The following is a 17,486-nucleotide window of genomic DNA, read 5'->3' as shown; positions in this document are numbered from 1 at the left end:
TGACTAGTTTAACCATACAGTAGTTCATTCTTACTATTTTTGGGAATCGTACGAAAATTTTCATTTGCTTTAGTTCATATTGAACTTATGTGTACGGTCATTGAACTTTATACTCACGTTTAGTTCTTAAAATGTTTGAGACATACTTAAAAAACTAAATTTTCATTGGTCTGTGGAAAATTTCGCAATTTTTTTGCAATAAAAATAAGTTTAATTTAGCGTTAGTTTAACTATGGAAATTTTTTTTCGGTGTATTATTACCAATTTTGTATGGTTTTATGAAAAATATAAAAATGTTGTTCACAATGGAGGAAAATCAATTTTAATTTAATTTCAAATTTTATTAAACAATAATCGAATTGTGTTGTCAAAGTGTATTTATTAAAATATACAAGTGAAACCGCTGAAAGGTGGACACCCATGGTCGCCTAAAGTTTGTCCACCTTTGAGAGGTGTACAGGTTTGATAGGTTAATTTTAATATGTTAATATAGCAAAGGTTCCCAGACAACTGTCCATGTTCGGGAGGTGTCGGGTTTTCAGAGTGTCCAAGTTTGAGAGATGTCAAGGTATATATATATACTTTTTTTTTGTTTAAATGTACTATATTGTGTTAACATTCCCAATAATTCCATTGACATAAGATGTATTCGACTTACACGCAATAACAACAATTGATCCTTGTAGTCCGTCGCACCAAAAGTTATTGTAGCGGCACATGAAATATTTGCCGCTTCTAATTCGGTCACTAAATCATTCACAGCCAACGAATGAATTTCTTCATTTTGTGAGAATGTGGTAACGGTGTCCCAAGCAAAACGTCTTATAAACGCAATTCTTGCTGGATTGTGGGATGAGTCGGGTGCAACTGTGCGATAAAAATAGGGAAACTCTTGGCGATCACTTAAGGCAGGAGATGTTGAACCAAACGATACTTGTACTATATTCCAATAGGGTACAACCTTGGCTAAACTCTCGGTTACCTCAGAGCAAGCTGAACCCAACAACATCACCATACGCGTTGAGGGCTGTGTATAGATGGCATGAAAGAAACGATCTACGCCTACACCAGGATCACACTGAAATGTTGCAAAATTTTGATTTATTAAATAATTTTGTAAATTAAATAAATATAAATTAGTTTAAATACTATATAACGAATAAAATATTTTATAAGTTCCCATAGAAAATTATCTGATGAATGATTAAATATAAGTACATTTCCTTGTACTACCAGTTGAAATATTGATGTACAATTGAAATCAACTTAATGCAAAAAATTGCTTGGAAACTTTTGTCAACAACACTAATATGACTTTGGCTTATATTGAAAATTAACACAAGGGGAGTTAATTGTCAACTAGTTCACCGTCTGAATAGTTCACATTTTTGAAATTAACGAAGGTAAGACTGGGAATTTGGATATCACAGTATTATTATTCCCACCACCATAGGATAGGGGTATATTAACTTTGTCATTCCGTTTGTAACACATCGAAATATTGGTCTAAGACCCCTTAAAGTACACGCAGAGAAGGAATATGATCACCTCAAACATGTTTCAAGAGCAAAATGTTATTTTTGTATGGTGACCTTGTAACATGTTTGTCACTAAAATGTTATTTTCTCATCATATATAACCTGCTTGCCGAAATCAGATACATGATTTCCGAGAAAATAACATGGTTACGAAAACATGGTCACTACACAAAAATAACATTTTGCTCTTAAAACATGTTTGAGATGATCATATTCTTTCTCTAGGTGTATATATATTCTGGGTCGTGGTGAAATTCTGAGTCGATCTAAGCATGTCCGTCCGTCTGTCCGGCTGTCCGTGCGTCTGTGGAAATCACGCTAACTTCCGAAAGAAACAAGCTATCGACTTGAAACTTGGCACAAGTAGTTGTTATTGATGTAGGTCGGATGGTATTGAAAATGGGCCATATCGGACAACGTTTACGTACAGGCCCCATATATACCCATCCCCAGATTTGACCTCCGGAGCCTCTTAGAGGTGCAAAATTCATCCGATTCGGTTGAAATTTGGTAGGTGGTGTTAGTATATGGCCGTTAACAACCATGCAAAACTTGATTCATATCAGTACATTAGTATATAGAGTTCCCAAATAGTCCGATCCCCAGATTTGATCTCCGGAGCCTCCTAGAGGAGCAAAATACATCCAATCCGCTTGAAATTTGATACGTGTTGTTAGTATAAAATCTCTAACAACCATGCAAAAATTTATCCATATCGGTTCATAATTATATAGAGTCTCCATATAGTCCGATTTCCAGATTTGATTTTCGGCGCCTCCTGGAGGAGCAAATTTCATACGATCCGGTTGAAATTTGGTACGTGGTGTAAGTATATTGTCTCTAGCAATTATGAAAAAATTAGTCCATATCGGTCCATAGTTATATATAGCCCCCGTATCAACCGATTTTCAGATTTGATCTCCGGAGCCTCATGGAGGTGCAAAATTCATCCGATTCGGTTGAAATTTGGTACATTGTTCTAGTATATGGCCGTTAACAACCATGCCTAACTTTGTCCAAATCAGTTTATAGTTATATAGAGTCCCCAGATAAACCGATCCCCAATCACAAAAAAATTGGTCCATATCGCTTAATTAGTGTATATAGCCCCGGTATAAAGCGACCGCCATATTTCATTTCTGACTATCTAATTATCGTGCAAAAGTTCATATCGGATTTTAATTATTTGTAGACTTCCCTATATAAACCGACAATGAATTGAATTATATACGTAATTAATCTTCTTTTTTAGGGCTAATATATACCATTTAAGATACCTTCCTATCGGCAAGTATTACCACAACCCAAGTAATTTGATTGTTGATGACAGTCTTTATTGGAAGTTTCTACGAAATCCATGGTGGAGGGTACATAAGATTCGGCCTAGCCGAACTTACGGCTGTATATACTTGTTAGTTATTTATTTTGCATTGCTAGCATTATTCAACCCTATACAATTTCAAATACGTTTGTACTTATTAGAGAAATAAGTTCTTTCAGTTTTATGTCTCCATTCAGAAATTTTGTCATTTTTTTTTTGCCATAGAAAATTTTAACAAAATTCTATTTCTGTAAGAAATTTTTATAGAAAATTTTGTCTAAATTGTATATCTATAAAAAAGTTTTTCTTTTTTTTCAGTATTTTAATTCTGTACAATTTTTTTTTAATTTTATTTCTGTACTTTTTTCGAAATTTTACTTCTATAGAAAATTTTGTAATTTTTTTTTGCCATAGAAAATTTTACAAAATTTTATTTCTGTAAGAAATTTTTGTAGAAAATGTCGTCAAAATTTTATATCTATAATTTTTTTTAATGTTATTTCTTTTTTTCAGTATTTTAATTTTGTACAATTTTATTTCTGTACGTTTTTTTCAAAATTTTATTTCTATAGAAAATTTTGTCATATTTTTGCTATAGAAAATTTTAACAAAATTTTATATCTATAGGAAATTTTTATATGTTACCCTCCACCATAGGAGGGGGGTATATTAACTTTGTCATTCCGTTTGTAACACATCGAAATATTGCTCTAAGACCCCATAAAGTATGTATATTCTGGGCAGCGTTGCCAGAATTGTTTCACCAAAAACCGCTAGATTTGTCCAAAAAAACTAGCCAAAAACATCTAAAAAATGTTAAAAAATATCTAGAAAAACAGCTAAACTTTTTTATATCAAAAGTCACATTTTTGATTGAAATTTAACAAACTTAAAGGCTTTATTTCACTTAAAATGCATATTATTTTAATTGTATTCATTTTATTTCCATTTCTGTGAGGCTGTAAGAAAATCTAAGTCATATTAGCTCTGTTTGCGTACTCGTCATATTAGTCATATTAGCTCTGTTTGCGTACAAATTTTTACTGGAAGTCCTTCATTTATATTTACTAGTAAAAACTTGTTTTTTCCGGTAAACTTGCATTTATCAGCTGTTAATCATCAACAAGTCCAATATCACATAGAACTGCATTAGAAAATATCAATATATTTCGTTTTAACTGAATTAATGATAAATTCGTGATCGTGTACACTTCTCCTAATATTACCTAAGAGAATAAAACCCATTCTAACTGTCTTGCAAGTTTATACTGAATAACTTTTATTCGAAAATTTCCAATACAAACCTATTGTTGTCCAATTTTCGTAAATGTAAATCCATTCCATTAATAAATAGCAGATTTGTTTTGATCCTATCACTACGAATTGTTTTATTGCATTTGTTTGATGTTAAAAAAAAAAATAATACCACATTCAAAACTTTATTTCCTTAATTATTTCTATGTTCGGTTCCAAAAATTTTGTACACTAATGATTTTGGTATTGATTCCGAGTCAATTTTGAATTTATTCGTTTTTTCAGCTTTTTCTTCGTGAGCTATCACAGTGCTTTAAAAACGTGCTAACGACAACTTAAATTTCGAAATTAAGACTCGACTTTAAGTAGAAATTATTCTGTGTATACGTTTTAAAAACAAAATGTTGAAAAACATCTTCTATTTTTGAACGCTATTTTGGTTTGTGGTCAAGATACAAAAACTCCACAAATTTAAAGACCATTTAATTAATTTTAAGAATTTTTTAGAATTGACCCTAGCCTTCTTTCATGAAAAGATACCCATTTTGAAATTGAATCACTTAACTATAAGGACAAAACGATTTTATCGGCTTTTGGACAAGGAAAACAGTTTATATAAGAGAAATTCACAAATGCTATTATAACCAAAATTCGCGTTCGTATTTTAAAGACATGAAGTCTTTGGCCTCACGACAATATTTTTTCAGTGTACAAAGCAATTCAAATCTACTATTTTAATTTAGTAATATAATAACTTTAGAATACGTATTATAATAACATAAAAAGGATAAACGAGTCAAATGCTATTATTCCTAATAATTTACTGACAGTTTATATAAGGAATTTGTATGGTAATAGTAGATTTAAAGTTTACGATAACTTTTATGAATACGAGGAAAAAACTTTAGAACAAGGTGTATTTGCTGCAAAAATGCCGGCATAATGACTGGCATAATTATTAAGGCTTCAATTGATATTTGAAATATGTGGAAAACCTTATTCTGGTAGCAAGATTTTGATAAAAACAAAGTTTTAACCATATTTCAATAGGAACATGTCGAAAATAAAAAAGTCAAAAATAGCTAAAATGGTCATGAAAAAAAGCCAGAAAAAAGCTAAAAGCTAAATGCATTTTTTCCCTCTAAACGTCTTAAAAAAAAGCCAAATCTAGCGGGAAAAAAGCTAAATTGGCAACGCTGATTCTGGGTGGTGGTGAAATTCTGAGTCGATCTAAGCATGTCCGTCCGTCGGTCCGTCTATTGAAATCACGCTAACTTCCGAACGAAACACGCTATATACTTGAAACATGGCACAAGTAGTTGTTATTGCTGTAGGTCGGATGGTATTGCAAATGCGTCATATCGGTCCACTTTTACGCATAGCCCCCATATAAACGGACCCCCAGATTTGTCTTGCAGAGCCTCTAAGAGAAGCTTATTTCATCCGATTCGGATGAAATTTGGTACATCCGATTCTGCTGAAATTTGGTAAACATCGGTTCATAATTATATATAGCCCCCATATAAATCGATCCCCAGATTTGGATTGCGGAAACTCAAAGAGAAACAAATTTCATACGATCCGGTTGAAATTTGGTGCATGATGTTGGTATATGGTCTCCAACAACCATGCAAAAAGTGGTCCACATCGGTCCATAATTATATATAGCCCCCATATAAATCGATCCCCAGATTTGGGTTGCGGAGCCTCTAAGAGAAGCAAATTTCATCCGATCCGGTTGAAATTTGGAACATGGTGTTAGTATATGGTCTGGGAGCCACCGTGGTGCAATGGTTAGCATGCCCGCCTTGCATACACAAGCTCGTGGGTTCGATTCCTGCTTCGACCGAACACCAAAAGTTTCTCAGCGGTGGATTATCCTACCTTAGTAATTCTGGTGACATTTCTGAAGGTTACAAAGCTTCTCTAAGTGGTTTCACTGCAATGTGGAACGCCGTTCGGACTCGGCTATAAAAAGGAGGTCCCTTGTCATTGAGCTTAACATGGAATCGGGCAGCACTCAGTGATAAGAGAGAAGTTCACCAATGTGGTATCACAATGGACTGAATAGTCTATGTGAGCCTGATACATCGGGCTACCACCTAACCTAACCTAACCTTGTATGGTCTCTAACATCGTGCCAGAATTGTTCCATATCGGTCCATAATTATATATAGCCCCCATATAAACCGTTCTCCAGATTTGACCTCCGGAGCCTCTTGGAGCATCAAAATTCATACGATCTGGTTCAAACCTTGAACGTGGTGTTAGTATATGGTCTCTAACATCCGATCGGGTTCAAATTTGGATCGTGGTGTTAGTATATGGCCGCTAACAACCATACCAAAAAAGGTCCATATCGGGCTGTAGATATATATAGCCGATCCCCAATCACAGAAAAATTGGCCCATATCGGTTCATAATCATGGATTTTATTTCTATAGAAAATTTTGTCAAAATTTAATTTCTATTGAAAATGTTGTTAAAAATTTATTTCTATAGAAAATTTTGTTAAAATTTTATTTCTATACAAAATTTTGTCAAAATTTTATTTCTATAGAAAATTTTGTCAAAATTTTATTTCTATAGAAAATTTTGTTAAAATTTAATTACTATAGAAAATGTTGCCAAATTTAATTTCTATAGAAAATTTTGTTAAAATTGTATTTCTATAGAAAATTTTGTTAAAATTTCATATCTATAGAAACTTTTGTCAAACTGAATTATATACGTATTTAATCGGTCTTTTTTAATTTAATATATAGCACGTATGGACTTACTTACAATTTAGAAGACGGTGTTAGGAGGTTTAAAGATACCTTGCCATCAGCAAGTGTTAGGTTAGGTTAGGTTATGTGGCAGCCCGATGTATCAAGCTCACTTAGACTATTCAGTCCATTGTGATACCACAGTGGTGAACTTCTCTCTTATCACTGAGTGCTGCCCGATTCCATGTTAAGCTCAATGACAAGGGACCTCCTTTTTATAGCCGAGTCCGAACGGCGTTCCACATTCCAGTGAAACCACTTAGAGAAGCTTTGAAACCCTCAGAAATGTCACCAGCATTACTGAGGTGGGATAGTCCACCGCTGAAAAACTTTTTGGTGTTCGGTCGTAGCAGGAATCGAACCCACGACCTTGTGTATGCAAGGCGGGCATGCTAACCATTGCACCACGGTGGCTCCCAGCAAGTGTTACCGCAACCCAAGTAATTCGATTGTGGATGACAGTCTTTCGTAGAAGTTTCTACGCAATCCATGGTGGAGGGTACATAAGATTCGGCCTGGCCGAACTTACTGCCGTATATACTTGTTTTTTTCACTATAGAAAATGTCTGAAGTACCTCCTAGTTGAAGAGGGATATTTTGCAAGATCTATCAAAACTTCAAAAATTCTACCAATCTGCCAAACAGTAAAAAATGTGCCATATTTGGTAGAATTTTTTCCAACTGTGGTAACCGTGATTATAAGGCGTATTATAGTTATAGTAGGGCGTTTCAAAACACCTTTATCGATTATTTTCAAGACCTTTCTCGAACTTCATGTTCGAAAATACCTCACTGTACGTTACACAATTAAACACACACACACTGTCGACATCATTTGATGTATAATGAAACGCATTGTTTTTGTGTTGTGAGGATGTCTCTTGCTTTTGCGTTTATGACACTTAAGTGTATCTTCCATAAAGCTGATGTTAGTGAGTGGCATCGTTAAACGAGTGTATTTGAGTATGTGGGGCTGTCTGTGTGTGTGCGTGCATGTGTTTCTTTGCATTTCAAGAGTACATCCGTGGATTTTAGTGTAGTTCAAAGGACATGACAAGCCAATGAGAATGTATGTACGTACGCCAACGCAGATACGCATTAAAGCAAAAGACATTCACATTCATAATGAATGCATGCATATACATATACGACACATACAAAAACGACCATATTCATGGAAACGACACAACTAACTCTCGCCCAAAGACTTTGAAAGATTTCAGTTTTGTATGGCAAAAGAAGATTTAGTACCTTGCTCGCATCGTTATCAAAGATCCACCATGACAGGTACTCTCTCAATATTGTTTTCAACACTTAATTATAAATTTATGAAATTTATGTTTAACCATATATACAATATAAAAAATTTAAGACCATATCCTTATGAGTCCGTGAAATCTAGTCGTTTAAATGTCACAGTTTTAACTTAATTAGCACTGCCTGCAGAGGGGTTTATTCATTGGCAAACCATGTGGAAAACGCAAAGAGCCACCAACAAACTATCGCCAACCATCTGCACCAAGGAAATGAACACAGGAAATATGCCAGTTGTTTGCATTTTTCCAAAAGGACTAGATTTTCTCTAAACTATGGTAATTATATGAATTTGCACATTAATGTTGTTTCCAGTGTTTTACGCTTTATGGTCGTTTTGGGCGAATTAAAAGTTCGGGTAAAATACCAGCAAGCACACCTAACAATTTGGTGATGGTCTCTTGGAATTTATGAAATCATAAATTTAATGTTAGCATAGTATATAACAAAATTTTAGCTTTATTACCGTGGCAAACGAGTAATCCATAACGTATACATACGTACTGTATGGCGTATACGTTGTGGATTAATGTAACTCATACGACACAGTGATCCCTTTTGAGGAGTTTTAGAGATAATTACGAGTGCCATATGAAGCTGAAAATGTTTGTTAATTTAAAATTTTATATTTTCGACACTTTTAAACATTTATAAAGTGATGTGATATATTATGTGGGTTGACTTTTATAATGCGGGATTTGAGAACAAAAACAAATATTAATTATCGAAAATCGCTTTAAAAATATCCCCCCTTTAAGATCTCTACAACTTTGCATGTGCTTCAACAAATTGTTGAAGCACTTTTGGCACTTTGAAAAAGGTATCTCCAAACCATGCCTTCTGGACGTACAGAAATAAAAAGCGTAATTCGGTTGAGAAGCAGGACTATACGCGGATGATCCATCAATTCAATTTTTTGAATATTAAACAAGTATATACGGCCGCAAGTTCGGCCAGGCCGAATCTTATGTACCCACCACCATGGATTGCGTAGAAACTTCTACGAAAGACTGTCATCCACAATCGAATTACTTGGGTTGTGGTATCTTAAAACTTCTTATTCCTGCATGGTTGTTGGATACCATATACTAACATCACGTACCAAATTTCAACCGAATGGGAAGAATTTTGCTCTTCCAAGGGGCTCTGGAGGTCAAATCTGGGGATCGGTTTATATGGGGCCTATATATAATTATGGACCGATATCGACCAATTTTTGCATGGGAGTTTGAGGCCATATATTAACACCACGTACCAAATTTCAACTGAATCAGATGAATTTTGGTCTTCCAAGAGGTTTCGGAGGTCAAATCTGGTGATCGGTTTATATGGGGGCTATATATAATTATGAACCGATGTGGACCAATTTTTGCATGGTTGTTAGAGACCATATACTAACATCACGTACCAAATTTCAGCCGGATCGGATGAAATTTGCTTCTCTTAGGGGCCTCGCAAGCCAAATCGGGGGATCGGTTTATATGGGGGCTATATATAATTATGGACCGATGTGGACCAATTTTTGCATGGTGGTTCGAGACTATATACCAACACCATGTACCAAATTTCAACCGGATCGGATGAAATTTGCTTGTCTTAGAGACCTCGCAAGCCAAATCGGGGGATCGGTTTATATGGGGGCTATATATAATTAAGGACCGATGTGGACCAATTTTTGCATGGTTCTTAGAGACCATATACTGACACCATGTACCAAATTTCAGCCGGATCGGATGAAATTTGCTTCTCTTAGGGGCCTCGCAAGCAAAATCGGGGGATCGGTTTATATGGGGGCTATATATAATTATGGACCGATGTGGACCAATTTCTGCATGATTGTTAGAGACCATATACTAACACCATGTACCAAATTTCAGCCGGATCGGATGAAATTTGCTTCTCTTAGGGGCCTCGCAAGCCAAATCGGGGGATCGGTTTATATGGGGGCTATATATAATTATGGACCGATGTGGACCAATTTTTGCATGGTTGTTAGAGACCATATACTAACACCATGTACCAAATTTCAGCCGGATCGGATGAAATTTGCTTCTCTTAGAGGCCTCGTAATCCAAATTTTGGGGTCCGTTTATATGGGGGCTATACGTAAAAGTGGACCGATATGGCCCATTTGCAATACCATCCGACCTACATCAATAACAACTACTTGTGCCAAGTTTCAAGTCGATAGCTTGTTTCGTTCGGAAGTTAGCGTGATTTCAACAGACGGACGGACATGCTCAGATCGACTCAGAATTTCACCACGACCCAGAATATATATACTTTATGGGGTCTTAGAGCAATATTTCGATGTGTTACAAACGGAATGACAAAGTTAATATACCCCCCATCCTATGGTGGTGGGTATAAAAATGCAAAACTCGCATTGTCGCCGTCTTCGTCGGTTGGTTTTCCTGATTGCTTGAAAGCCAACTGACTGACAAACGAAAGCTAGTGTATCACTCAGAATTGACTGTTCTGCGTTGTTCTGGTGGCACGATAGCGAGATGTAAATTTTTTCTAAAAAAAAACAGGCCATCATTTGCTTGGAAATACTTCATGCGCGATCAACTTTCGTTGGACTACAAACGACTGTTGTTTGCTTTGGACTCGTACGTATAAATACAAGATTCATCACCTGTCACAATGTCATAGACCTGCTTCGAAATATCGAGATCGTATTTTTGGAGCATTTCTTCCATCAATCGACACGAGTTTCTTTGTTTGAGCGTTTCACAAATTGTGTGGGATCCATAGCGAACAATTTTTGACGGTCAAATGTTCATGCATTATTGAATGTATGCTGGTCTCATCAATGCCTGAGGTTGCCTCAATCTCACGATAGATCATATGACCATCTAGCAAAATTTGTTGGAAAACAGTTTCTATGGTTTCCGGAACTACTACTGATTTTGGGTGACCTTCACGAAGTTTGCACGAAGTTACACGAAAATTCAATTGATTTTTTTGGTCTAAATGAATGTTGCTGTGAACACTGAATATAACACTCGTGTTACAAAACGTTCTATGTAACTTTAACTTCAAAAATGTCTGGTACTAGAAATGGTCCGAAAAGTGATGGCCAGATTTGATCAAAATCCACGCCGCAGGGGTAGAAAATTTTCTTGTTAGCTGAACACTAAAGTTCTACTGTAAAGACAAAAATTTCGGCCGAAGATCATGGACATTCCAACAGGACTCCATCACTTCACCAACACGGTTGCCACTAATGCCAAACATAATTTACCAAAATTTAAAGAAAATTTTAGCAAAAATCTACCAAAGTCTTATTTTGAAGTTCTTGGTCAAATTTGGAAAATGTTGTTGAAATTTTATTTAAAAAAAATAATTTTTTATTTTATTTCTAAAGAAACTTTTGTCAACATTTTATTTCTATGGTAAATTTTGTCAACATTTTATTTCTAAAGAAAATTTTGTCTACATTTTATTTCTAAAGAAAATTTTGTCAAAATTTTTTTTATAAAGAAAATTTTGCCAAAATTTATTTCTATAGAAAATTTTCTCAAAATTTTATTTCTATAGAAAATTTTGACAAAATTTTATTTCTACAGAAAATTTTCTCACAATTTTATTTCTATAGACAATTTTGTCAAAATTTTATTTCTATAGAAAATTTTCTCAAAATGTTATTTCTATATTTTGTCAAATTTGTATTTCTAGAGAAAAAATTTTATTTCTATAGAAAATGTTCAAAATTTTATTTCTATGTTGCTGTGAACAAAGAATATAACACTCGTATTACAAAACGATCTATGAAACTATAACTTCAAAACTGTCTGGCACTAGAAATGGTCCGAAAAGTGATGGCCAGATTTGATCAAAATCCACGCCGCAGGTGCAGAAAATTTTTCTCGTTAGCTGAACACTAAAGTTCTACAGTAAAAACAAAAATTTCGGCCGAAGGTCATGGACATTCCAACAGGACTCCATCACTTCACCAACACGGTTGCCAAACATAATTTACCAAAATTTTAAGAAAATTTTGGCAAAAATCTACCAAATTAAAAAGGACTTATTTTGAAGTTTTTGGTCAAATTTGGAAAATGTTTTTGAAATTTTATTTCCAAAAAAATAATTTTTTATTTTATTTCTAAAGAAAATTTTGTCTATATTTTATTTCTAAAGAAAATTTTGTCAATTTTTTTTTTCTAAAGAAAATTTTGCCAAATTTTATTTCTATAGAAGACTTTCTCAAAATTTTACTTCTATAGAAAATTTTCTCACAATTTTATTTCTATAGATAATTTTGTCAAAATTTTATTTCTATAGAAAATTTTCTCACAATTTTATTTCTATAGAAAATTTTGTCAAAATTTTACTTCAATAGAAAATTTTCTCAAAATTTTATTGCTATATTTTGTCAAAATTGTATTTCTAGAGAAGACTTTCTCAAAATTTTATTTCTATAGTAAATTTATTTCTATGGAAAATTTTGTCAAAATTTTGCTTCTATAGAAAATTTTGTCAAAACTTTATTTCTATAGGAAATTTGCAAAATTTTACTTCTACAGAAAATTTTGTCAAAATTTTATTTCTATAGAAAATTTTGTAAAAATTTTATTTCTATAGAAAATTATGTCAAAATTTTATTTCTATGGAAAATTTTGTCAAAATTTTATTTCTTATGAAAATCTTATTTTATTATTTTATTCTCTCCCGATAACACTCAGATGCGTTAACTTTAAAGTTACAGAGATTTCGGGATGAATGATCTATATGCCATATTTTTTGCTTATTTCATTTGCACTTATATATTCTATACTTTTTCTAAAAATTCATTTATATTGTTAAAGGGTGATACGGTCAAAATTTGGTCAATATAAACTTGACGTATTTCTTTCAATTTTGCATTTAAAAAACCTGAACACCCCTCATTTTGAAGGTGTGTGTGTGTAGAATGTTGCTCCTATTTTGATTTTGGAATTCACTCTTCAGTTGTCAAAATGCCGTCCAAGCAAGAAGAGCAGCGTATCAAAATTATGCTCGCGCATCGCGAAAATCCGAGCTACTCGCACGCAAATCTAGCAAAATCGCCAAAAGTTGCCAAATCAACCGTTACAAATGTAATTAAAGTGTTTGGGGAACGTTTGTCGACAGCCAGGAAGTCTGGATCGGGGGGAAATCGAAAACCGGAAGCCGCTGAGACGACAAAGAAAGTTGCCGGTAGTTTCAAGCGAAACCCTAACCTCTCTCTCCGAGATGCCGCAAATAAGCTGGGTGTATCGTCTACAACCGTGCATCGAGCCAAAAAACGAGCCGGACTATCGACTTACAAGAAGGTAGTGACTCCAAATCGCGATGATAAACAATTGAGAAATACTGGGCTATTGTCAAGCGGAACCTAAAGAAGACCAAAAAAAAAAACTGCTAAGGACGAGCAGCAGTTCAAGGCAAACTGGCTTTCTGCGGCGAAGAAGGTGGACAAGGTGGCTGTACAAAATCTGATGGCAGGTGTCAAGCGTGAGGCCCGGCAATTCGGATTTGGAAAAGCGAAAGCCTAACTGAATATTTTTACTGATTTTTATACTAATTGAACTTGAAAAAGAAATTTAATTTGATTTTTTAAATAAACGATTTCACCGATTTACACGCGTTTTCCCTTGAACAAATTTTGACCGCATCACCCTTTATTTAATTAAATGGTAAATTTATTTTGGATTTTATATATAATTAATTAGTTTTAGTGGCAGTGTGGTATTATTGGCCTTACTGGTTTATTGTGTTGTCTTAAATAAGAATAAAATTATGTCAAAATTTTATTTCTAAAGAAAATTTTGTCAAATTTTATTTCTATATAAGATTGTCAAAATTTTATATCTATAGAAAATTGTGTCAATATTTTATTTCTATGGAAAATTTGTTCATAATTTTATTTCTGTAGAAAATTTGGTCATAATTTTATTTCTATAGAAAATTTTGTCAAAATTTTATTTCTACAGAAAATTTGGTCATAATTTTATTCTATATTTTATTTTTAATTTTGTCCATATTTGGAAAGGAATATTTTACAAAATCTTCTAAAACGTCAAGAATTATGTCAATCTACCAAAGAGTAAAAAATCTGACAGTTTTGGTAGAATTCTACTAACTGTAGCTACCAGGGCTGTGGAGTCGAGCCAATTTTGCTCGACTCCGACTCCAGCATTTTTCATCAGCCTCGACTCCTACTCCGACTCCCGAGTCGACTCCTGGTAATATAACTAAATCTCATTTTAATACCACTAATTTGTAGTTCTAGTGGGAGGTACCGTAAATGCGAGCTACATTAAGGTTTATATTCCCATATGGATGAATTTAAACCTGAACCGATTTAGACAAAATTGTATACACTTGTACAAAATCTATGTACTCAAAATTTAAATCTAACGTTATGGGACGAAACACAATTTTAGTAAAAAACAAATAAGGAAAGTCTGAAGTTGGACGGCCGAATATAATATACTCTGCACAACTTAGTATTTAGATCTACATTTCGATAAAATCTTAAATACTTCAAATTTTGAGAAAATTTGCTATAAAAATAAAATTTTGAGAAAATTTTCTGTAGAAATAAAACTTTGACCAAAATATCTATAGAAATAAACTTTTGACAAATTTTTTAATATACATCAAATTTTGACAAAATTTTCTATAGAAATAAAATTTTGATAAAAATTTTCTATTGAAATAAAATGTTGACAAAATTTTCTATAGAAATAAAATTTTGAAAAAATTTTCTATAGAAATAAAATTTTGATAAAAATTTTCTATTGAAATAAAATGTTGACAAAATGTTACATGGTCACCATCCAAAAATAACATTTTGCTCTTGAAACATGGTTGAGGTGATCATATTCCTTCTCTGCGTGTAGTTGTTACTGATATGAGTCTATAGCATGTTCGGAATTTAATTTCAACAGACCGGCGGATGGGCGGACAGCCGGACAGACGGACATCGCTAGATTGACTTCGACTTTCACCATGACCCATTAAATTTATACTTTCTGGGATCTGAGACCAATATTTAGATGTGCTAAAAATGGAATGACAAAGTTAGTAAACCCCCCTATCCTATGGTGGATGGTATAAAAAGGAGTAAAGGTTTACTTATGGGTTGATCTAACTGGAGTTTAGTTTCAACGTGGCTATAGAATTGTTCTACTCAACGATAAGACCTGAAAATGCCTTTATTTTCAGTACTAAGCCATTTAATATTTGTAATGGCTAAGAAACCTTAGTTGAATATTAAAAAAATTCTCATTTCCTCATCCTCTCCGAAAATGGCTTAATTGATCACAAAAGGCCCTTATCATTTTTTATTTACCTTTCTTTGACAAAAAAGAAATCCAAAAAGCTACACTTATCCTACCATACGTGAGTGCAATAAATTCGCAATTGCTTTAAAATAAATTTCAAGGACATTTAAAAATGTTTTTTCCTATTGAATTTAACCCTCATCCTATCACTCCTCAAATTACAATTAAACTTACCTGAGTATCATTTGTCATGAGTTCAATGGTATAGCCAGGCAATAACTGTTTACGATTTATGTGCTCCACAGCCATTTGGGCGGCAATCAATTCGCTTAATCCTTCCGGTCTTGGGCCGGATTTTGTTGAAAGTTCAAAAAGGCCGAGTAAAACAATTTTGCCACGATTATGTTGTAGATTGGTGAGAGTTAGGGCACGTTCCTGTTCAAAGACTTGATTTACTTTTAGATATTGCTGTTGATGTTGTTGCCACAAGCTCATGGAAACGGGGGCAGGTGATTGAGTGGTGGCCAGAAGGCTAATGGCATTAATGCCCTTGGAAAAAGGGGGCGAGCTATGTGCAAGGGTAACATTTTTTGGCCTTCTCAGTTTGGAAAAACGTCGTATCCTCTTGGAATCTTCCATGGTAGCACTGTTGTGTGGAGGTGGTGAAGAGGAAGTTAAAGCCTTGATGGTTTCACCGGAAACGGATGTAAAATGATTTTCATTGATTTTGGAATTTGAAATGGGCGATGAGGTTGCCACATTATTTGATATTGTTGTTGATTTGTTTTTCTCTGTATTGGTGGTGGTGATGGTGTTAACTCTATGACATTTTTCTTTATTTACAGGACGGTTAATTTTATTATCTGAACTATTGCTATGGGCTATTTCTGCCTTTAATTGCTTTTCTATGGAGCTATCATAGGTGAGAGATTCATTAAATGTAATTGACATTGATAACTCCCTGGCCCCCCTGCCTGTGGGTGGGAAATCAACAGCTGGTGGTCTTTGGGTGGTGTCTACTGCTGATGTTGCCGGTGTCAGTTTTAATGCCACAGACGTCCTTGATGTAGATAGAACCGGAAATGCTGTTATCGTTGTTCTTGTTGCTGTTTCTGTTTCCGTTGTTGTTGTTGTTGCTGGTATCATTACTGTCGCTGTTGTCTTGAGTTGGATATTATTACACCTTGTCATGTTAATTGGCACAATAATTGCCGTTGCCATAATTACCATATACAGGTGGTAGTGTTGTAGATGGCGGGTATGTTGCCAACGCCAACGTTTCTGTTTGGTCTTTGACATGGCAGCAGAGTGCAGCCTCTCTGTGTCTGCAAGTGTTTTTTCGCTATCGTTTACTCAGGCGTAGGAGTGATGGCCCACCACTCCAGGCCTCCAGTGTGTGATTACTATGGATTGTAGTTTAAATGTTGGAGGTCTGCCCTTTGGATTGTTAACTGCAGATGCTTTAAATATTTCACTTAATTTTTTAAATTTTTGTAATGAGCTCATTAACACACGATTTTGCATATTTTCTGTATAATCAAAGACACCATTCTTTTTACCTTAGCACAAAAAGAAAAAATAACTCATTTCTTATATAAATACAAACTAGCTACCAAGCCAAATGGTATTTTTCAAGCTTCTGTTGTATTATTTACATCCTCAACGTTAACATTGCCACCGTCATCGTTGTTGTTGTTGTTAGTGACACACTTTTCCTTTTGTTTCATATGGCGCTAAATTGTTTTTTGTTTGTGAATTTGCATTTTTCCACTCCATCCTACCGTTTTCGGTTATTTAAATATTTATAATTCTGCACTTATGTTAAATGTTTCATCCACACTTTTATTATTCATATTGCATGGGATTGCATTTTTAATGACCTACAAAACTTTCATTTATTATGGATTAATTTAAAAACATTTTTAATTTCTACTTTAATTAATTGAATTTAGTTTTTCGGTTTTCATCTCGTGTTGTTGTTGAATATTACACAAAAGCATTTAATTAAATAATCACTAACATAAGCTTTATGAGA

General features: G+C 34.0%; 1 protein-coding gene across 1 annotated transcript in view; it reads right to left on the bottom strand.

Annotated features, from left to right (window-relative positions):
* The window catches only part of GABA-B-R3 (gamma-aminobutyric acid type B receptor subunit 3), a 109,408-nt gene extending 92,387 nt beyond the window's left edge, over positions 1 to 17,021 (bottom strand). Inside the window, exons 1-2 of the mRNA XM_075295077.1 lie at positions 15,686 to 17,021; positions 659 to 1,078 (exon numbers count right to left, since the gene is read on the bottom strand). Of these exons, the coding sequence (XP_075151192.1) occupies positions 659 to 1,078; positions 15,686 to 16,750 (1,485 nt within the window). The 5' untranslated portion in view covers positions 16,751 to 17,021. The remainder of the gene's footprint in view (positions 1 to 658; positions 1,079 to 15,685) is intronic.
* Between the last annotated feature and the right edge of the window lie 465 nt (positions 17,022 to 17,486).

The sequence above is a fragment of the Haematobia irritans genome, chromosome 2, assembly GCF_050003625.1.
Source record: "Haematobia irritans isolate KBUSLIRL chromosome 2, ASM5000362v1, whole genome shotgun sequence".
NCBI lineage: Eukaryota > Metazoa > Arthropoda > Insecta > Diptera > Muscidae > Haematobia > Haematobia irritans.
The sequence above is the reverse complement of the archived record's forward strand: the minus strand, read 5'-3'. Positions and strand labels throughout refer to the sequence as shown.